This window comes from Trifolium pratense, linkage group LG1 (assembly GCF_020283565.1).
Source record: "Trifolium pratense cultivar HEN17-A07 linkage group LG1, ARS_RC_1.1, whole genome shotgun sequence".
NCBI classification, from domain to species: Eukaryota; Viridiplantae; Streptophyta; class Magnoliopsida; order Fabales; family Fabaceae; genus Trifolium; species Trifolium pratense.
In genome coordinates, this window is record NC_060059.1 from 25,987,174 (window position 1) to 26,010,019 (window position 22,846).

General features: G+C 32.5%; 3 protein-coding genes across 4 annotated transcripts; 2 read left to right on the plus strand and 1 right to left on the minus strand.

The window, feature by feature from the left end:
• The first annotated feature begins 1,933 nt into the window (after nt 1-1,933).
• LOC123902175 (meiosis-specific protein ASY3) lies at nt 1,934-9,083 on the plus strand. 2 transcript variants are annotated; one of them, XM_045951838.1, is made up of 12 exons: nt 1,934-2,096; nt 2,258-2,314; nt 2,640-2,723; nt 3,098-4,630; nt 4,735-4,858; nt 5,861-5,980; nt 6,077-6,137; nt 6,242-6,391; nt 6,468-6,526; nt 7,478-7,612; nt 8,528-8,619; nt 8,858-9,083. In XM_045951838.1, exons 3-12 carry the CDS (start codon nt 2,691-2,693, stop codon nt 8,921-8,923), a joined length of 2,373 nt encoding a protein of 790 aa, XP_045807794.1. In that variant the 5' UTR covers nt 1,934-2,096; nt 2,258-2,314; nt 2,640-2,690; the 3' UTR covers nt 8,924-9,083. The 2 variants fall into 2 exon arrangements, with proteins under 2 accessions (XP_045807794.1, XP_045807795.1); XM_045951839.1 differs by having other exon boundaries at nt 1,978-2,096; nt 2,192-2,314.
• A 1,350-nt stretch (nt 9,084-10,433) lies between these two features.
• Nucleotides 10,434-14,556, minus strand: LOC123902176 (putative pentatricopeptide repeat-containing protein At3g01580). Its single transcript, XM_045951840.1, has 2 exons — nt 12,233-14,556; nt 10,434-10,551 (listed from the first exon to the last, which is right to left on the minus strand). The coding sequence occupies exon 1, from the start codon at nt 14,483-14,485 to the stop codon at nt 12,263-12,265; it is 2,223 nt and encodes a 740-aa protein (XP_045807796.1). The 5' UTR covers nt 14,486-14,556; the 3' UTR covers nt 10,434-10,551; nt 12,233-12,262.
• A 2,902-nt stretch (nt 14,557-17,458) lies between these two features.
• On the plus strand, nt 17,459-22,563 carry LOC123902177 (cytochrome P450 709B2-like). The gene is made up of 5 exons (XM_045951841.1): nt 17,459-17,788; nt 19,064-19,287; nt 20,412-20,662; nt 20,856-21,219; nt 21,900-22,563. The coding sequence occupies exons 1-5, from the start codon at nt 17,512-17,514 to the stop codon at nt 22,329-22,331; spliced, it is 1,548 nt and encodes a 515-aa protein (XP_045807797.1). The 5' UTR covers nt 17,459-17,511; the 3' UTR covers nt 22,332-22,563.
• Nucleotides 22,564-22,846: the final 283 nt, after the last annotated feature.

Sequence of the window (22,846 nt, forward strand, 5' to 3'; positions counted from 1 at the left end):
TGCGAATTTTAAATACCGTTTTACAATGATGTTAGTAGTTTATCGTCAAAGTATGAGACTGAGTTTAGTATTGATCTTGTACTAGATACTTGGACTAGTTTCTATGGCACCATATAAGATGTCTCGCTCGAGTTATATGAATTTAAGTAGCAATAATATAAACTTTTGGATAAGCAATTTATAATGCCTAATAGGTCATCGTGGGGTGCACATATGTTGTTGGTAAAGAAGAAAGATGCTTTATAAGGTTGTGTGTATATTATTGTCAGCTTGATAAAGTGACCATTGGGAAGTATATTTTTCCTAGGATATATGACCTTATGGACTTGCTGAGAGGACATTGTGTGTTTAGGAAAATATATTTGAGGTTAGATTATCGTCATATTCGTGTTATGTTAAAAGATATTCCCAAAACTACTTTTAAGATTCGTTACGGTCATTACGAGTATTTAGTTATATCTTTTGGTATGACTAATGCAACATATGTGTTTATGTATCACATAAATCGAATCTTTCATCCTTACCTAGATTCCTTTACCGTAGTTGTGTTCATATATGATATCTTAATGTACTCTAAAACTAAGGAATAACATGATAATTTAAGAAAAGTTTTCCAGACTCTTAAGAAAAAAGCAATTATTTGCTAAGTTGGCTAAGTGCGATTTATTGTTAGAAGAAGTGAGTTTTCTAGGACATATGATTTCACGAGATGAAATAGCCATTGATCTTGCCAAGGTAAAAAGTGTTCTTGAGTGAAAACACGTAAGTCATAAATCAATATTACGAGTTTTCAAGAATTAGTGGGTTATTACCATAGGTTCATAGAAGGACTGTTTAAGTGTTAGCTAACACGATCATCTAAAAAAAAAGTGTTACCTAATGAGTGAAGTCTTTGTAATTTAGAAAGACATGTTTGATTTAAGATTATGTGGTGTACTTGTGAAGAATGAGAATGTGGTCACTTAAGATTTACAAAAGAAATATTATTCTTCTCATGATCTAAAATTAGCAGTAATTGTAGTCTTTGTGTTTAAGATGTCAATACATTATATTTTATAGATGAACCTAGATTCGAGGACTAAAAAATATAGGAACAAGATATTACTCAACAATTTTTTTAATACTTGTAATTATTTTTTACTAAAAATCCTTATAACAGTATAAAAGAGGAAAGGATATTAGAAAATATAAAATATATTTATGGCAACTACTCAATTATCTAAGAGATCAACACCAAACCCATTCGATAATAGCTTGTATAAGCCACATTTTTTTTTTTGATAAGCACTTGTATAAGCCACATAGTTTGCTCTTGCTTCCAATTAAAAATCAAAATTGGTTGGGTTTAAAATTGACAAATTTATTTCAAAATTAAACTTCAATTTAAGAAACAAACAAAAACTTTTAGGCCTAATGACAATTTTGGTCCCCTATTTTCAAAATTTTTGAATTTTGGTCCCATATTTCTAAATTAGCAATTTTAGTCCCCTTATTTTGATAAATTTTGAAATTTATACTCATTCTTACTATCTTTTACTTATGTGGCGCATTTTAGTATTCCGTGGCATTTGTTAAAATGCGACACATAAGCAAAAGAGAATAAAAATGAGTGTAATTTCAAAAATTTTGAAAAAAGAGGACCAAAATTACTGATTTAGAAATAGGGGGACCAAAATCTAAAAATTTTAAAAATTAGGAGACCAAAAGTGCTATTAAACCTAATTTCTACTACAGTTTAATAAATTAAACTCCAGTTTATGATATTTAATGTCATTTACGACAAATATTGTTAAAATTAAACTTCAGTTTAATAAATAAACAGTACCAGTAGTAATAATTCAAAGGCAGGGATACAATCGTCCACGCGTATAAAAACTAGGCGCAATACGCACCACGCTAAAAATATAAACCCGAGGACGTTTAGCTTTGTATTCCCGCCTTTTTGTTTTCACAGTTTCGAATCGTAGCTAACAAAATACGCACACGCTTTTCATCACTTCATTCAGATTCAATTTCTCAATTCACCAAGAGCTTTAACATTTCTCTCACACATTACATTTCTCTAAAACGGAGCTTCACTAAGATCCGAATCAATTGTAAGTATTCTCTCATCACGATTTTGATTTTTTATCATCTTTTAAGTTCAGATCCAACTTAAAATTGTAGCCTAAAATTCGTTTGGATTTTTTAGATCTCGTCAATGTTGGTTCCAATTCTTCTCAGATGTTTATGAATTCTTCGTTTCCTCTTTTTCTAGGGTTTCTTACCAGGTGATCAATTATTGAAGTTCGGAGTTGTTTCGAGTGCGATTCAGGTTAATTTTGTTTTCGTTTTTTGTGTTCAAGTTGTTATTTCTTTCAATTGATTTGCATGCTTTTGATTTCTTAAGTTGCGAAGTTGTTTTTTGCAAATTGCATACCGATTTGGTGTTGAGAAAAGTTGGGATGCGAAGGAAGTTTTGAGATAATGGTTTCTTTCCGATTTGAAAACTCTGTTTCGAGAAACAATCTGACTCAAACGGTGGATCTGTTTCTTTGTTTCATGAGCGATTAGTTTCTCTCATTATTTGATTTAAGCTTGATCTATGGGTTTGTAATGTTTTTGTACTGTAATTTTTACTTTGGTTGTTACATTTTCAGGCCAGTTAACGGTGCCATTGGTTAACTAGAATTGCCAGATTGTGACTAACAATGGGTACTGAAGCACGGAAAGTTCTGCATGATGTAAGTGGAAACCTTGATTTGTCGACTTTTATGAACTGATTTAGTTTGGTCGCTGTGGTTTTGAATATCTTGCTTATTATGATAGTTTGGAAATTGGTAGTTTGTTTGATTAGAATTTAGGTTTGATTATGGCTGTAAATTTCTCTTGTTAATATTGTTTTGTTGATGATGTTTGGTTTGTTATGTTGCAAATGCACCTTGAGCACTCATAAATAATTGTATGCAAGGATTAAAATCAATTACTGTCTATTATTTTCAAGTGCTCTTTGCTTTGACATTAAAGGCTAGGATGAATTATGATTTTAGTTGCAGTGTTTCTATTTTTGAGTGAAAAAATATATTAAGATATTCATGGATTTGAATCATATATTTAGGAGCATGCAAATGATTGTCGGAGTATGGGCAGCATTCATCCATCTAGCCAGTCAAGGAAAATTTCTATAGGAGTTATGGCAGAATCCAAAGCTAGCTCAAGATATGGAACCAAGAAAGCGGATGAAGCTATCATGCCAAATACAGAGAGGGTAGCCTCTAAGGTGGGAAATATCACTGGATTAGAAAGCAAGGCTGAAGGAGTGGCAACTTCCTCTAAAGTAAAGAAAATTGGAGGTCCAAAAGCAGTGGAGGGTTCTTGGATGTCTAAATCCCTTTACCAAAAAACACCTACTACTGAGGCAACTCTTGAAGCCAACAAAACCTCTAGTTTACTGGTCTCTCCTGGGGGAAAGAATAAGCCTGATGGAATAGGGTGTGAAGCCGGGGTTCAGTTTTTTCCATATCAAACTCCAAAATTTCCTTCTAATAATTACAAGAAGTTTGATGGGGATACTAATAAAAGCTCTAGAAAGAAGGGAAGAAAGGATGGGAATGCTGAAGAAAGGGTAGAGGAATTTACTTTTACCACTACACCAAAAGTCTTTGAGTCTGATAAACCCAAGGAAGAAGACAAGATAAATAGAACAGAAAACATAACTGAAAATTTGAGGATGAAGCTTTGCCAAATATTAGGGACCACTTCTTCCCCTAAAACTCAGGATTCAGGCTCTAACACTTGTAACAAGGACAAGGAAAGTGTACTGCTCAAGCCGCATTTGAACCAGAAGGAAAATAAATTTGTTAAGAGCAGACAAAATTCGGATACTATAGAAACTGATTCAGAAAGTCCTGCCCAGACTCGTAAAAGGCCAGTCACTCGTTCTAGGACCAGAAAGAAAGCACCTTCCCAAAAGCAACAGGGAAAGGGTAAAAGTGGCATAATTTCCAGAGACACAGCGAAGCATCCAGAAAAAAGTATGTTGTCATTTGAAGAAAAAGGGATTGGTGGCCAAGATGCTTTTCAAAATGATGGTTCCTCAGTGTCTTTAAAGAAAAAGAGTCAGAGAAAGAATTCCAAAATTGGGCAACGTAAGATCTGCTTCACTGAAACTTATACCACAGATAAGCTTCACAAAGACACTTCAAAGACTGATCCACCACTGTATGCAGGGTCTTCATTCCCACTTGGGAATAAAATGGGAGGATTTAGTAGTTTGTTACCTGATCATCATACAAAAAGCCCTAAGATGCAGAAAAAAGACCAAGAAAAAGAATTTTACCAGCCACAAACACTAAACAATACAGATCAGCATGAAGTATCAGAAAATAGGAATCAGCAGGAGTGCAGAAGTATTCCAGTTACACCCAATGTTGCCAAGTCACAAGATGATTTTCAAAGTCCTACATTTCAATTTAAGACACCTACTTTAAGCTCTCCTAGCCCAACACCAAAGACGGATCAAAAGGCAAATGACGTCAGTAGTCCAGCATCAGCCGAAAGAACAAGATTTTCTATGAGGACCATGCCAAATTTAAGGACTTTTCTGTCTTCGGAGCCAGGCTTTACAACAAGGGAACAAGACAAGTCTCATGTATCCTTATTGCTTTTGTGTTTCAAGTTGATACTTTTGTGTCTTTTTGTCCTCGAACTAGATATGTTGATTATTTGTATTTTGCTTCACTTAATATACTTCAGCATATGAAGGAAAACAAGTATTCTATTCCTAGAAAAGAAAAATCTCTCGAGAAAGAGACAAAAGAGCAGGATGGATCATCAGATTCATCATCTGAGGAGAGGAACGTCCAAGGGTGTCATCAAGGTTTGACTTTCATCATATAATATGCATTATCTTGTAGACTCTTAAAGAAATTTGTAGCTGATGCATCTCACAGAACTTCTTGTACTTACTTTTTATCGGGCGGTTTTAATATATAACTTAAAATAAGCCAAACTGGTTTAAGCACACATTAGCATCGGGAAGTAATGAACATGTATAAGGATGTTTTGTCTCCCGTTTTCTTCTGTTTCCTTGCCATGTCAATCTTATATGTTCTTCAAAATTCTGAATTATTCATTTCCCAGTAAATATGTTTTCATAGGAAAAGTACCAAACAGTAGACTTTCTAATATGTCTCGCTCATTCTCAAATTGTTCTGATGATACGGATAGGGATGGTTGGTTTTTTTATGCAATGTATGTTTGGAAATAATTACTTGGTTAATTATATTATTTTGTTACATGCCACCGAGGTCTTTATCAGATTTAGCATGTATCTTGTCCTTCATAACCTATGATATAAGATTAAGATGTGCTCTGTCATGAGTAGTTACTGAGTCCTTAACAGTGTTAAAGTAACCTTCCATTTCCACTATCTGTTATCTGAGACTAAGTTGTGCTCTGTCATCACCATTTACTGGTGCTTATAAGGTGTTAAAGTTACCTGCTAGGTCCACTGTTTATAGGTTCTTGTACCTGTTCAGTTATTATTTTCAAAGGATCATTTGCAAACTGAAACCCATGAAGAAAAAAAAAATCCATCGGTATAGAATATTGTTGCGCAGCTCCCTCCAATAGATCGCTGATGGTTGTAAGCCGTGATGAATGAGAAGACACCGATAATTGTTGGCAGACAATTAAAATTCTTCATATATAATATTTAGCTGAAAATGTGGTCTTCTAAAATCCTCAGCTAGCTTTTAATGCATTTGCTGGTTTAACTTCAGTCGCAATATCAAGACTATCAGATATTTTTGTCTTTTTTCCTCCTTTATATATATTATTTGTTTTATCATGACAGAACCGTCTTCTGTTTCATGCGTAGGTTCAAGAGCAAGGCATACTGCTGAGAGGAAAAGTTTCGCACTTCATCCAATCAAAAGGCTGCGTAACCATAAAGGCATAAAATTTAATGATACAAGCCCAGTTTCTGTGTCTTCAAAAGGTAAAACTTACACTTTGATCTTGATATTTAATATCTAAATATGCTATCCTGATGTATTTAATCTTCATACTTTAATTTCATTGTACAAATGATTAGACATAGGAGAAGGTGATTCGATGGATGAAGCTTCTGAACAGACTCAAGATGGATTTGTGAGGTGTTTTCTCTTTTTCTATGAACTTAGTGATGAGTAAGAAAAAGTACAAAATAATACTCCTATTTAAACAATCTTTTAATTGTATAATTCTTGCCAATTGTTAGGGCTGTTGAACTGTTTGCCTTGGAATTGGCCAAACTTAAGAACAAACTGAAGTTCATGACTAGTCAAAAATCCTCAGAAATTTTGAAGTCTGTTGCTGAAGACATACATTTCCAGCTGCAGGATGTTCATTCCCAGATTGAAACAGACTTGTACGTATATTAGATTAATGAACTCTTAAACTTCCCATATCATATGCTCTTATGCGTTTCTGAAAAAATGTTTCAGAGGAAAGCTTTCAAATCTCAATAAATCAAAGAGAAAACGGATAGAAACAAGATTTGAAGGTAGCAAATTTTCGACTTCAATCTAATATATTTGTGTTTTTATTTAACTAATATAGTAATTCTGTACATCTTTCTCCTTTTCATATTTCTCTTTTAGATTCCACTTCCAAAATCTTCTGTCTAAGAGAAACTAACAAACTAAACACTGTCCAGCTTCGGCTATAATATTTGTGTGATTGTGCCTTTATGAATGATTGTACACTTAATAATCTTTGGAAATTCTGAAACCTCTCAACGACACTGAACAGCCCTCCTTATAAAGAAAAATAGTAAATACTTTAAGTTTTCAAGATATTATATGCTGTAACAATTTCATTTAACACTTCGAATTTAAATTCTTAGAATATATTAGGAGGATGGTTGGCTGACTATTTTGAAGGTTTCATCATTTGCTTCACTAAAATTGTCTTCGGTTTTAGTATAAAATATATGATAAAAAATTAATAGATGCAAATTTTATCTTGTTATATTTAAACTGTACGGTTTGTTTGTACTATTTTGCTGGTCACAATTGAGAAGTTAATGAAAATACAAGTGCTTGTAAGTCCAAAACAAATTCAAATATTTCAGACATGTATTGGCAGAAATACCAAGTTTAATGTTAATTTGATATTTTATCATAAAGGTATAACAATCACAGGTCCAAAAGCATAGGGAAGAATCTCTCACATATAAGAATACAAAATTGTACTACTGAAAACGTCTCCACATATGATGTCACACTTTGCATTTCTATAACTTACTATTGTCTCCACACACACACACACACACACACACACACACACAAACACACATATCTTCTGAATTCCATATCCAATATTTTGCTCATGTTTTCTTTTCTTAATAGCACTTGTTGTATGATTATGTTTGTGCATGACTTTCGTAGATGTTTTTTTTCCATCTTCTCTTTCTTACTTTTCTCACCTTCTATTCCTCTTAACAAAAATGTAGACCAGCAGAAACAGTTGAGATTAATCTATGATAGATTCAAGGAAGAGGTTAATCTACATCTACAGGACTGCAGAAGCACTGTAGAAGATCTCGAGGCAGATCAGATAGAGATAAAAGGAACCCTCGAAAAGCATAGTATGAAAATTTCTGTATCTGTGCTAGTCTATTTTGTATTTAAAATTAGGTTAAAATCTTACTAAAAGAAGTTTTATTTAAAAGAAAAACATGTTTGTCTTTTGGATATGGTTACCCCCTTGTTTTAGGTACATATATCTTCAAAATATCAAACCTGAATAGAAGTTTGTGTGTGTTAGCTCTATGGTTTATACTTTATTTTGGCTTTAAGTGGTTTAAGGATGTAAGCACACTTTAGGTGGATGCCCACAGTTATTTGGTAGCTGCTGTTTATGCCTTCTCATCTCGTGCTACAAGTTGTGGGATAGAATCAGTCATTACTCATTAGTCTGCCACATGAAACACATTTATTTGCATCAACTTAGAATCAACTGAGTTTTGGAGGGGCTAAATCACTGTCTGCTCTCCAAGTCCCCATTAAGCTGTATTAGTTTATATATGTTAATGACTAGCAGAGATGGTATCATATTACTTCATGAGAAATATAAGGTGAGATTAGTGTGGGCCAGCCAGGGTGGGGTGGAGGGAACGAGAGTTGGAGCAGTGCAATTCTTGTTTTTTTCTTCTTTTCAAAAAAAAAAATCTTTTCAAAAAAATTCTTGTTTTTTTCTTCTCCTTTTTATGCACAAATAAAGATTTATACTCTCAAATCTCTAGAGTCCATGACACAATTTACTTTCATTTATGTCATCTCACTACTGTTAATTATCATGTTTAAATATTTTTCAAAGTTGAACCAGTTTTCTTTGTAATATTTTGATCAGCAACCACTTCAGCTTTAACTCAATAAGGCATTAGTATTTGGTAGATTCTTGCATTTAATATCTAGTTAAGGGTAACAAAATTACCATTTGCATTATTGGTAAGTATTATCTAGTTTGTGACCAAGTTTTGAATATATTGTATGTATTATAGGAGTAGCACATAAGAAGCTTATATCACAAGTTGAAGAATCAGTGGAGGTCCAACTCAATGATGCTCAGAAGAAAATCACATCCACACAGGAGGCAAGTATTTGTTATATGTAGTAGCTATATGCATCAGCACAGTGTTTTCAATGCCTCTTTATATGTGATTCCCTTGCATTGTTTATTGAACTTTGGATTTGAAATTACCGGTCCAGTCGACATTAGTCCTTCCTTATGTATTTTTTCCCATTCAAGTGTTCCGACATTGTTAAATATCATTGTAAATGGAGACACATAGCATTGTGTATAAAACTGATTTTATCCTCATTGACTGCAGATGGCAAGGGGAAAGCTACTACAACTGAAGCAGGTTATAACAATGTGCTTAAAAGATGGTATCTAAATTGATGTGATTTCTGTTGATTCCTTTTCAAGTTATGAATTTTGCTTATAAGTAGGCGCCCCTTAATTTCACCGTATACTTGGCACTGGTACCATTAGAGATTTTCATGTACTTAATATTATCCCCCAACCCGTATAAAGATACCTTTATATTGATTTGACCGAGTTCTAGTCACATGCTTGGGGTTTTCTTTTATAAAACTTCAATCCTGGATTTTTTTATGCGTTATTTGCAGGAAAAGATACGAAACATCTCATTTGTTAAGAGTAGAAAGTTGCTATTTTTTTAAAATTGATGTCATATTCAGAACATCCAATGGTATTGTTTACTGTTGTTATGTTAGAGATGCACAGACCCGTTGTTAGTATGTTTTGCTTTGGCGTTTGTCAAACTCACCCACGTTTAATTGATTTTGACAGTAAGATTGGGTTAGAAGTGAAGCAAAATCTGTAATTTTAACAATAAATCTATCTAAACATTAACCATTTTAATTTAAACTCTAAACATTAATCACGTTAATTTAGTTCATAAGTTCTAGCTCAATTGACTATATCGATATTGTTGAGTCGGATATTTTCATCCGGGTTCAAACATGAATTTTACGGTTGTTTATAATTTTAGTGGTGTTTACCACTTGGTTTACTTACGAAATATATATATTTTTTATTAATTTAAACTGAAATTTTAACTAAAGTCCATTTTTGGCTAAAACTAAAGTCCATTTATAAAAATGATTAATCAAGTTTGTAAGTGCTGACTGCTGAGCAATGTATTCACAATCACAAATAACCCATGCAACTAACTAGACGGATTAGGAAGACCTGTGGTTGAATTTAAGGACACGATGTTGCGTTTATGCAAAATTACAAAAATAAAACGTAAAAAAATGGTTTAAATAAACAGATACAAAAACCAGAGACTTTGCCGAACTCTGAATTACCGGCCTTTTTTCTAGGAACTAGACGATTAATAAAAAAAAAAATATACGAAAACCCGAGTGGCTTAGAAAGTTAGAAGTATCCCATCCTGCAATACCACCACCACCACCACCAAGCCATCTTATAATTCCATCATCTTACATCATCCCTTTATTTTTTAAAACCAAAAAGAAAACAAGATAATGGACATGAAAGATTATAAATTTTGCAGAAAGATAGTGTGATTTGCTTATAAAATTGAGCAGCGAGGTTCTGATTGTTCAAAGTTGTATGCTTCACTGCTTTGACTCGAAATAAAATAAAATAAAGGTGTATTATGTACCCAAAAAATAAATAAATTAAGATGTATTATTAGGAGATTCAAGCTTTCACACTAACATTACATCTTAAACTACTGCCAAATGCTTCATTCACTAGCATACAGAATGATAAACGAAACAAGACACCGATAACATTTTGAAGTGTGAAATTTGCACATTTTCATTTCAATAACAGGCCAACAAATTAAGAGGAAAAAACTGTAGTATCATATAATCATGTCATGCTGGAGTGATAATTAAAAAACGACAAAGTTTAGGCGCAGTTTCTTATGTAGTACCGCTTTTAGATGAATTACTGAAGCCTGAAGGGACCACTTGTATTGGTGTTTTGACAACTTTAACTTGACTCACTAAAGAGTAAATTATTAATGGGGGCTGCTAACTTAGACTCAGTTGGGTTTAAGTTAGCAAGGTGCATCTTTTTAGTTGGACTAAAATACTCATTCTTTTTAATTAATTAACCAAATTACCATCAATGGACGCGGATCAAGTGTCGCGCGCGTACCGCAGGACCATGGTTACAGGCCGTTGATTTCCATCAGACAGCCAAGCTCTGATCTCATCAAGACTGTCTGATCAATCAGACAACCCAGATCATCCGAATCCATCAGATTCCAGCGCATGCACCACACTGGATTACACCCTGGAGAGAAGAATCTACTTTTTAAAAGCAGGACACGTGTCGCTGTCTGATTGGCTGGGCGTGATTTTTTTCCATTTAATACTTTGAACTCAATTATTTCGTTGTAAATTAATTTTTTATTTTTTATTTTTATACCAAAATTCATAATTTTTTTTTCTCTACAAATAGAGACTTGGTTCGTTTGATTTGGACACAGAAAAAAAAACCCAATTTTTCACTACCTTAATCTCATTTTTCACTACCTTACATCAACTCACTGAAACCATTCTACCAGGAAAATGGTTTCAGAGTACAAATCTCTGAAACCATTCTACCAGCTAAATGGTTTCAGAAGCAAATAACTAAGAATCAACTTACTGAAACCATTCTACCAGCAAAATGGTTTCAGAAGCAAACACAATTAATAAATTACTCACTGAAACCATTCTACCAGTAAAATAGTTTCAGAGTACAACTATGTGCAACCATTCTACAAGCTAAATGGTTTCAGAAGCAAATAACTAATAATCAACTTACTGAAACCATTCTACCAGCAAAATGGTTTCAGATTACAACTCTCTGAAACCATTGTACCAGATAAATGGTTTCAGAAGCAAACACAATTAATAAATTACTCAATGAAACCATTCTACCAGTAAAATGGTTTCAGAATACAACTATGTGCAACCATTCTACCAGTAAAATGGTTTCAGAAGCAAACATTAGTTTTTAATTACCGTTTTATCTCATTTAATTAACTAAAAATAGTTTCAGGTCTCCAAAAATTTCATAAAATATACCAAAAGTTCCAGAATATTATCTACTATTTTCCTGGTATAATGGTTTCAGTGAGTTGGTTGAGTGGTGCGTGTTAAATTACAACACACAAGTAACGTATTTAGTAGACAAAAAATGAGATTAAGGTAGTGAAAAATTGCATTTTTTTTTCGGTGTCCAAATCAAACGAACCAAGTCTCTATTTGTAGAAAAAAAATATTATGAATTTTGGTATAAAAATAAAAAAATAAAAAATTAATTTACAACGAAATAATTGAGTTCAAAGTATTAAATGAACAAAAATCACGTCCAGCCAACCATTGTGTGACACGTGTCCTACTTTTAAAAAGCAAATTTTTCTCTCTCCAGGGTGTAATCCAGTGTGGCGCACGCGCTGGAATCTGATGGATCAGGATGATCTGGGCTGTCGGATTGATCAGACAGTCTTGATGAGATCAAATCTTGGCTGTATGATGGAAATCAACGGTCTGTAACCATGGTCCTTCGGTACGCGCGCGACACTGGATCCGCGTCTATTAATGGGTATTTTGGTTAATTAATTAAAAAGAATGGGTATTTTGGTCCAATTGAAAAGGTGCACTTGCTAACTTAGACCTAACTAGGGTCTAAGTTAGAAAACCCCATTATTAATATCCAATGGTAATATTCACGGATTTCATTTTTAAGTTAAAATTTGGTCATTAACATGGGAACAAAATCCCACATTAGCCAGCATATGATCTTCACTTTTCATCACCAAGAATAAGCTATCCAAAGTTTCTTCAATCTTAGTAAGTTCTGGATGAAAGGTACTCGTAGCATGGAAGATGGAAATGTGGTGACCCACCTGAATCCAACTACTTCCTGGTTTTTTCTCCAACCCTTTATCCTTTATCAAGCTTCTTACTTTTGACATGTCTTCCCATTGTTTCCTAGAGGCATATAAATTTGATAGAAGGACATAGTGGCCTGAATCTTCAGTATTTAATTCGAAAATATGCTCTGCAAGGAGCTCAGCTAATTCCACTTTGTTGTGAAGTCGACATGCACTGAGTAAGCCTCCCAAAACATTGGCATCTGGTGTCACAGGCATGCTTGTGATGAACTTGTATGCACCATCAAGATCTCCTGTTCTTCCAATGAGATCCACCATACACGAGTAGTGCTCCATATCTGGCTTAATACCATAATCATTAATCATTGAATTATATAATAGCCAACCTCTGTCAACAAGACCTGCATGACTGCACGCCGATAACAGTGAAATAAAAGTGACTTTATTTGGTTTCATTCCTGCTTCCTTCATTTGCTCGTAAAATGCCAAACCCTTTTCGCCTAGGCCATGAGCTCCACAAGCAGATATCATAGTGTTATATGTTATCACATTCTTTACTATCATCTGGTTAAAGACTTTCACTCCGAGTTCTAGAAATCCACATTTGCTGTACATATCTATTAGAGAATTTCCAACAGAAACATTTAATCCCAGACCATTTTTAGTTGCATAACCATGAATTTCCTTTCCCTGTCTAAGTGCTCCTAATTGGGTGCATATAGGAAGAACACTTACTAAAGTTATATAATTTGGCCTATGTCTAGTTACCCAAATTTTTCTAAAGGTAAAAAACGCTGACTGAAAATCACCAACTAAATTATACCCAACAATTAGTGAATTCCAAACATTGATATCTTTATCTGACACGTATTTAAATATCCACTCCGCTTCCTTGACTGACCCACAATTAGCATACATATCAATCAATGCACTTCCTACAACTACATCTGTTAAAAGTCCTTGTTTGAGAACAAAGTTATGCATCTCTTTCCCTTGTTTCAACAACTTGAGTTTTCCCAAAGCAGGAAGAACACTAGTAACAACAATCTCATTTGTTGTTAAACCCATATTCACCATTCTAACATACAATTCAAAGCTCTCTTGGTACATGCCATTTTGTGAGTAGCCAGAAATCAAGGTACTCCATGAAACCATATCCCTACAAACCATGTTTCTAAATACACGATAAGCCTCAAGCGGATAACCACATTTACAGTACATATCAATGATAGCATTCGAGACATACAAATCACTGTCAACGCCACTCCTCAAAGCACAACCCAGCATTGCCATCCCCAATTTCAAACCCTCTATTAATCTACCACAAACAGGCAACACAGACGCTACAATAACCGAATCAGGCTTTAACCCTTCTAATCTCATCTTTCTAAACAACCAAACCGCTTCAAGCCAGTCACCATTCCACACAGTTCCACAAATCAACGCAGTCCAAGAAGCCAAGTCTCTAACCGGCATTTCATCAAACACCTTATGCGCATCTTCCAAGCTTCCACATTTAACAAACATATCAATCAAAGCACAATTAACAAAAAGATTACTCTTTTCCTCATTATAGAGAATGCTATGATAAACCCATCTTCCAATTTCAAGAGCATGTAAAGAAGAACAAGCTTTAAGAACAAGTGGGTATGTATAATTATCTGGGGTAACACCATGTCTAAGCATGGAGTGATAAAACTGAATAGCTATGGTGAAGTGGTTAGAACCAATAAGAGCTCGGAGAATGGCATTCCAAGCAATGTTGGATTTATGGTGGAGTTGAGAGAAGGAGAGAAAAGCATAATTGAGGGAACCAAAGTTGACATAGACATTGATGAGGTTTGAAGAAAGGGAATTGTTATGTGGAGAAGTTGGGTGAAAGAAACCATGGACAAGAAGAATAGCATGTAATTTTTTGGCTTGGTGAAGATTGGGTGGAGATTTGAGGTGATGAAACAAGTGTATTGGAAGTGTGTGTTTTTGACGTGTGAGTGTGGTGAGGTAAACATTGACATTGGTATTGCTAAACACAAAATTGGACAAGGATTGTATCTGCATTGACAATGGCATTATCCATTCCTACTTGGACTACGCCAAGTATCTCATAAGTAGCAGATATATGACAGCACTCATATATGTTTAGGTTCAAACCGAACAAAACTAATCAAAACACAAATATTCTTATTCACCGGTCCCGCGGTGATTAATACTGAATTTGGTAGGAAAGATCACGGTTCAATTCTCACAACTATGATCGAAGAAGGCTGAAACCACTTGATGTCAGAACTAACTTTCAAATTAGATTAGGTGATCTAGTGGGCTGAATACTAGGGTTGAAAACCAAAATAAATATTTATTGTCAATTTTTATTTTCTTTGTTGTTGTTTTAATTTACATTCTATATTTCTATATAAGTATAAATTATTTTGATTTTGTTTTGAGTTTAATTGTTGTGCACTGTCAGTGTAAATTTTTTTACACATGCATCAAATGCTGTGTTTTTTAACATAATACATGATGCGTTGATATATTATTGGACGCAATACACGATGAACGTGTCACATTATGTGTTTTTTTAACACAATACATGATGTGTTGGTATAGTATTGAACACATGCGTAAAATAACTTTACATTGACGGTGTGTATAAATTAAATTTTTTATTTTTTCTTATTTGCTAAGTTTATGATTAAATATGTTTTTTTTCTTTACAAAATTCACGATTTTATGTTTAGTGTCTAAAATTTTGTATAATTTGTATGTAATAAAAAAACTGTGTTTAATTTTAACCAAGTAATTGGGCCCAAGTGATTAATGAGCTTCATCAAAAATGACGGATTTCGGGAGAACCCGGGTTCAATTTCTGGGTGGAACAATTTCTTGGCCAGACTTTACTTACCTCGCGGCCGAACTTTGGACTACTAGGATCCATTTTCCCTAGGAACGAGAGGGTTTGACTGCATATAATTTATTTCTCTTTATTATTAGTCCCCTTTTAACGTCCATTATATATGTTTCTACTTTCTAAATTGAACATAATGCAGTTTTACCATTGACCGGATGAAAAAAATATTGACAATTGATAAAGTAGCAAACAACTACAAATCAATTCAAAGTAGCAATAGAAAACTACTCAATTTGCAATAGAAAACTAAAATCTTCCACCTTCCTAGTACTCACTCTCTCTCAAAATAATTATCACATTTTATCACTGCACACTTGTCGATGCACAATTTTGATTATGAATATCTTTTGTTGTGTATTATTAAAAATTATGAAAAATTGATATTTTGATAGTAATCATCGAGACAAATTTAACAAGATCTCATATACTAATATTTATCTTTATACATTAATAAAAAAAATGGTCAAAGTAGCTTATATAAATAGTGCACACGGTCAAGTTGTTATAATTATTTTGAGACGGAGGGAGTATTTGCTAAAACCTAGAGGCAGTATCACCAAAAGACCAAATCCGAATTGATGTCTGGTCTTGACCGTATAAATGCATCACTAATGATGTGTTTGGTACTTTGGTTAGGTAGAAAGGAAAGGGAAAAGAAGGAAAACTTGAAAAATTAAAGAATAAATTTAGACTAAAATTTTACTGTAATTTTATTTATCAATTTTTGAGTTTTTCTTCCTTTCAATTTTTCAAACACATCATAAGGATGTAACTTCTCCGTAACATTCTACAAGTAAAATTGCTCTTTTTAGGTGAACCTAACAGTATAAATTTTCTTATAAAATGTCATGGAGAGAGTAAGCCTCATTTTTCCTTTTGCATTAACAAAATTCTTTATTACGTGTAATAATATATTGGATCTGTTTATTTTAACTTTAAAAAAATGATTTTTTTAAAAAATGTTTTTTATGATAACTTAAATAAAAATAGTAAAATTATTTCAAATCCACCTTTTTACAACTTAAAAGAGTGATTTTTACTTTCAATAACTTAAATATTCATGTTAGAGATTTTAAATTAATAAAAATCAAAATTGTTTTTTAAAAAATTCTCTAAAAAATGATTTTTAGGAAAATTATTTAAAATATATTTTTTTAGAGATTTTTTTGAAATTTTATGATCTTTTTTTTCTTTCACAAAAATGATGAAAAACTTTATTTTTGGGTCAAGTAGCCTTAATTTCACATTTATATGGTGAAATAATAGGAGTACATAGTTCGAAAATCAGTTCATACGTTTTACGTATAATGTCCCTACCAACCGATCTATATTCACAAGAACTTTTATTCTAAGCTCTTATAAAATAATTCTTTGTTAAAAAAAGTTTAACAAAAAAATAATAAACTACATAAATTATTTTTAGAAAAACTAAAACAAACGGGACGTTATGCCATTACATGATACTAAACAACGATATTCATTCTTTCAAAGCAACAATTAGTATGACGAAATTCAAATGTCCAGAATAGTTTTGCTCTCAAATTTGCAACGTTGAAAGCTAAAGTCATATTGAATATGCACTGAATTTGGATCAAAGCAAATCGGCAAATCTGAACAACACCAGATGAATAAATCACAAAGACGAAAACTCAAATGAACCGTAAGAATACATGAAAATCATTTATTTAAATAAAAATGTAATAAACAAACATAATGTTAGAAGTCCTACATTGGCTAGGGATATGACAAAGATAGCCTTGATAATTGTAGTGCAAACCTCAACTTTCAAGCTAGCTTTTGTGGTTGAGTATAAGCCTCCTAAATTCTAATACATAAGAGGGTTAATTTTGGATCAAAATTGAATCACTTCTCTCCTATGAATAAACAAGAAAAAGAAACAAGAAGAATTAGTTTTTTTTTCTTTCTTTTGAGTGGCGGCTGGAAAAACCAAGCATTACGTGATCAACAAGTTCACAATCCTAAATAGTAAAAACAAACTTGACACTTGTACCACAAAAAAAAAAAAAAATTGACACGCACGCAAAAGAATAGTCTAACCATGCACATTGAACACCTTAAACATGTATATATATTTAACCAACCTCACCAAAAATCTAAGAGCAGTATCTTTTCACGCTCTCTCACATACACACACACATAGTACCAAGATACAAAAATATTACACACAAAAATGGGATATTTGATTATTGCTATTGCCATGGTGACTTTCACTATTATGATCTCAAAAATTTGGACAATATTTTTAATTGTCTTTTGGAGGCCATATGCACTAACTAGGCATTTTAGAAAGCAAGGAGTGATGGGGCCACGTTACTCACTTCTTTCCGGTTCTCTTCATGATATCAAAACAATGACTATTGATGCAAGGAAAAGTGTCATGGATAAACATTCAAATGATATTACTCAAAGGGTTCTTCCTCATTACCAAATATGGTCTTCTTTATATGGTCATTATTTTCTCTTCTATAATTAACTCTATGTTTTTGTTTTGTTGGACTCATTTAACTCTATATTATTAAGATATTGTTTTTTTAATCTTAGTTGAAGTGATAAACACTATATGAAATTGACACACAAAAAAAAAAAAACTATATATGAGACCCACTACAATTTGCAAATTTCGTATTTAAATTTGATAAAATATTCAACCTAATAATATTAATATTGTCAATTGAATTAAATCTCACGAACTATATAATATTATGATTTATTAACCTCATGATCTTGTCGGTTTTATTTTTGTCAACTGACATATAGGTGTGTGGCAAAATCAACCTTTTATAAAATAATATTAGTGTTCGGTCTTACATTAAAGAAAGTTTATTTTGAATTTTTTATTTGCTAAAATTAGTTTTAATTAGAAGTGAATTGAAAATAAGGATAAAAATAAGTTAAGGATAAATTTAAAAGTAAACATTTAGAAGGTAAAACATTTGCTTCTGAACCAACAATGAATTGGTCTAAGTGGTAACAGTCTTGGTCGCTTTAAGCATGTAGTCAGAGGTTCGCTTCCACCTTGTGTATCATACAAGTTCCCCGACGAAGATTAATTATCGCTTACGGCAGTGAAAACTTCATACCAATATCATGGTACCCAATTTTGCCTCTCAATTTATAACTTTAAGTTGTATAAATCATTTTGAAGGCAAAAGTAAATATGGTTAAAATATTTAATTTTTATATGGATAGAATTATTAGGACCGGTCGTCTCATGAATTTATCTCAGTTGGCAGATATATTGCATTATATATGTAGAGGGTTGGGGTTCAAAACTCAGTCATCCCACTTTTTTTGAAAACTTGGTATCCTCAGTTATCTCACTTATCCACCTTAAGGTAAAATTTCTAATCACACTAGACTACTTGACAAAAAAAAATCATTAGAATCTGTTGAAAGGTAAAGTTACATACTAAAACTATAATTGTATGCCTCTAAAAATGTTATTTTCTATTAAATAAAAGAATCTCATATACATACAAGAAGAACTCCATATAATAAAATTTGTTTTAGTACTCATTTGTTAAATTTTGGACTTATCCTAAGAATGACTTTCATGTGACATAATAGTCCGTTTGGTTCTATGAAAAAAAAGTGAGAGGAAATAAAATTACGCAAACCAATGCAAATATATGTATGTATATATGCCTACCTTTTAAAAAATAATAATGCATGTAATTGTATACTATATGATTCATATATCTTAATTAATTTTGAGGATGCAGGAGAGAGATTTCTATATTGGTACGGAACAGAAGCAATGATTTGCATCTCTGATGTAGAACTGGCGAAGGAGATTTTATCAAATAAATTTGGTTTCTATCCAAAACGCAAAGTAAGGCCTTCTCTAGTAACACTTATAGGAGAAGGGTTAATTCTTTCAGATGGAGTGGACTGGGTTAGCCGCAGAAGGATACTCAATCCTGCTTTCTCCATGGATAAACTCAAGGTCTAATTTGTTAACTTCTATGGTACTTTATAATTACCACCATGCATATGTCAAATGAAAGGATAAATATTTCCTTCATTTACTAGTTACACGCATTCATGCTCATGCACGATCGCATGATTGTTTAGTTGAGATTGAATGGCTTAGATTTAATAAATTTTAATTTTCTTTAAAAAGTAAAAACTACTGAGCATGAGAAGTGAACTGTCGGATTTTGGAATTGAAGTTCATGCAATCACATAAATGCGTGCATTTAGTGAACACAGAAAGTTCAATTTTCGAATGAGAAAGAAATTTTTTTCACACCCATGGAATTTAGGCTACACTTTTCACACTGACACTGATTGGCGATAAAAACAGCAGATAACCGATACACTAACTGATAAGTAGGGCTGATTCTGAGTTTTTGGAAATCATATGCAATTGTTAAAAAGTGGCCCTTTAATAAAAAATAATGCAATTTCAAAAAAAAAAATCTCGATTTAAATTGCAAATACATAAAATAATAATTATTCTTGTAATTAACATAAAAAAATTATATTTTAATCAACAACAATAAAATATTTTCTACCTAGCTACTTAACGTGAGTTATTCTTTGTATATTTTTTAAGCAAATTCGTCAATCAAGGAATGTATTAATTTTTACACTACATAATTTATTGATAGTATTACTTTGTAAAAAATAGTGTGGGCCTGACAATTGAGCTTTTGTAATTTGCTATAATTTATTAAATCTTACACCCTTTAATTTACTAATACTACTTATACTCTGTAAAAAAAAATTGAGGCCTTCATTTTTAGGAGGCCCGATGCTACAGCACATGTTGCACATGTGGTTGGGCTGGGCTTGCTGATAAGCTATTTTATAGCATATTATCTACCTGATTGAATTTATCGTATTTGGTAAAATTAGATGTTTAATTAGTTTATAAAAAAAATATGAAATGACATAAAAAAATTATGTTTAATTAATATTAATTTTTTCAAGTGAGATGACATAGATAAAATTGAGAGGAAAAAATATAAGTTATAACTTGAACTATAAGCTAATTGAATTAATTATATAAGCTATAAGCTCATCATTAATGATGTGTGCATTGTAAATACTACGTATATGACACAGGTTATGATAAGTAGAATGGCATCATGTACCATTTCCATGGTAGATGAGTGGAAAACGAAAGCCATTGAAGCAAAGGATAAATCAATGACAATAGAGATGAGTAAAGAATTTAAAGAGCTAGCAGCAAATATAATCGCCCACACTTCCTTTGGTACCAGCTATGCTCATGGAAGAGAAGCTTTTAAAGCACAAACAGAGCTTCAATTGCTTTGTGCAGCTTCAAATTCTAACATTTTCATTCCTGGAACACAGTATATATTACCATCCTTCAATTTCATTTAGTTAATTAACTCTGCATTGATCTATGAAGCACAAATACAAATACAGACATCATCGTGTGCCCGACATCGGGACACGCCTAATCCGAGGAGTGTCCGTGCTTCATAGGCATTATTAATAAATACTTAATTTAATTTTTTTGGTTTTGGAATATTCTTAATGCAGATATTTACCTACTAAATCAAATATTGAGATATGGAAGCTTGATAGAAAAATCAAGAAATCACTACAATGCATTATTGAAAGTAGGTTAAGTTCTCAATCTGATCACTGTTCTTATGGAGATGATCTACTAGGAATAATGATGGATACAAAGAATGATGGTGCTAATGAATTGAAGATGAATGAAATTATAGAAGAATGCAAGACCTTTTTCTTTGCTGGCCATGAAACCACTTCAAATTGGCTTGTTTGGACTGTCTTTTTGTTGAGTTTGCATAAGGATTGGCAAGAGAAACTTAGACAAGAGATCTTGGAGATTTGTGGTATGGAAATTCCTGATGCAGATATGCTATCAAAGTTAAAAATGGTAATAATATATTCTTAAACTTTTATTCTTAGTTTTTTGGATTAGGCCTAGAGAAATGATGTCTTAATATGAATTTGATTAAAGCCTTGATATCTTTTTCATTGACATTGCAAATTTTGAGATACGAGAGCTTGGTAATTTAGAGTTTGACTAGCTGATAAATAAATTATCATCAAGAATTGTTCTGAACTCAGGTTTTTCGAATGATTATTCGACCTTGACTGAAACTCATTAATTTCTTTAGTGATTAAGTCAACCACTTTGTTTAAAAAAGAAAGAAAAGAATTACTACCTCTATCTCTAAATATTATATATACGACTTTGAGTTTTTCCTTGTATCTTTTTATAAAAATTTTCAACTATATTAATTATTTATTTACTACATCCTTGATATCTTTTCAATTTTTGACACCTCGACCTTTTTTCCTAATAATTATTACTCCCCGTGATCCTTTTTATAAGAGACAAATATTTTTTTAGGTTTATTGAATAATTAATGTATCCTATCTATTATACACCAGATACATACCAGATACATTAATTATTCAATGAACCTAAAAAGTCAGTTGTTTCTTATAAATAAGACGGAGATAGTATGATGTAGCAATTGCTCCCTTGAATATACTATGATGAATATGTATTAAAGAGTCACTGATTTAATACATGACATTTTTTCTAAGGTGAACATGGTGTTGTTAGAAGCATTAAGGTTGTACTGTCCTGCAATAGAACTAGAAAGAATAGCTTCAAAAGACATGAATTTAGGAGATTTGATGATACCAAAAGGAACATGTATCAAAATCCCAATTACAATGATTCACAGAAGTACAAAATACTGGGGTGAAGATGCAAATGAGTTCAATCCAATGAGATTCATAAATGGGGTATCTAAGGCTGCAAATCACCCAAATGCTCTACTTGCATTTTCTGTAGGTCCAAGAAATTGCATTGGTCAGAATTTTGCTATGTTGGAAGTTAAAACAGTGATGACTTTAATTCTTCAAAGGTTTTCTTGGTCCCTTTCCCCTGAATATCAACATGCACCTGTTAACCTCCTCACTTTGCAGCCACAACATGGTATTCCCATCATTATAAAACCATTGGAGCTGTAATTCTTAATGTATTTGTTGGAACTACTAGTAACATAATCACTCCACTAGCTCAGCTCCTAGGCCGCCCCCAACTTCTTCTTGATGCTTATGAGCTATGCTCAACTGTATTTTTATCATTTCATATTTAGCTACTCTTATACTTTCTAAATTGGCTACCTACAAGATGTTGAGATGAATGTAATCTGATTTTGCATCCATATCCTAGTGTCCTCTGTCTATTGACACTAGCTAGCTATCATCTTAAAAAATATTCCAACTTTAGAATTATTATTTTATATCAAAATGATCATTGGATATATGTCATTCAAATATTTTACTTCTACTATTTAGTTTGATTGCCAAAAATATAATTTTTCTATTATACAATTTAGGCATACGACAATGAAAGTAGGAACAACAACAGTGTATGTTTTTGAGAATGAGTTCAATGGTTGTACACCGTTAGTGTAAATATTTGTCAAAGTTAAAAACAACATAATAGATTCAATAAATCTCAATAGTTAACCTAATAATAA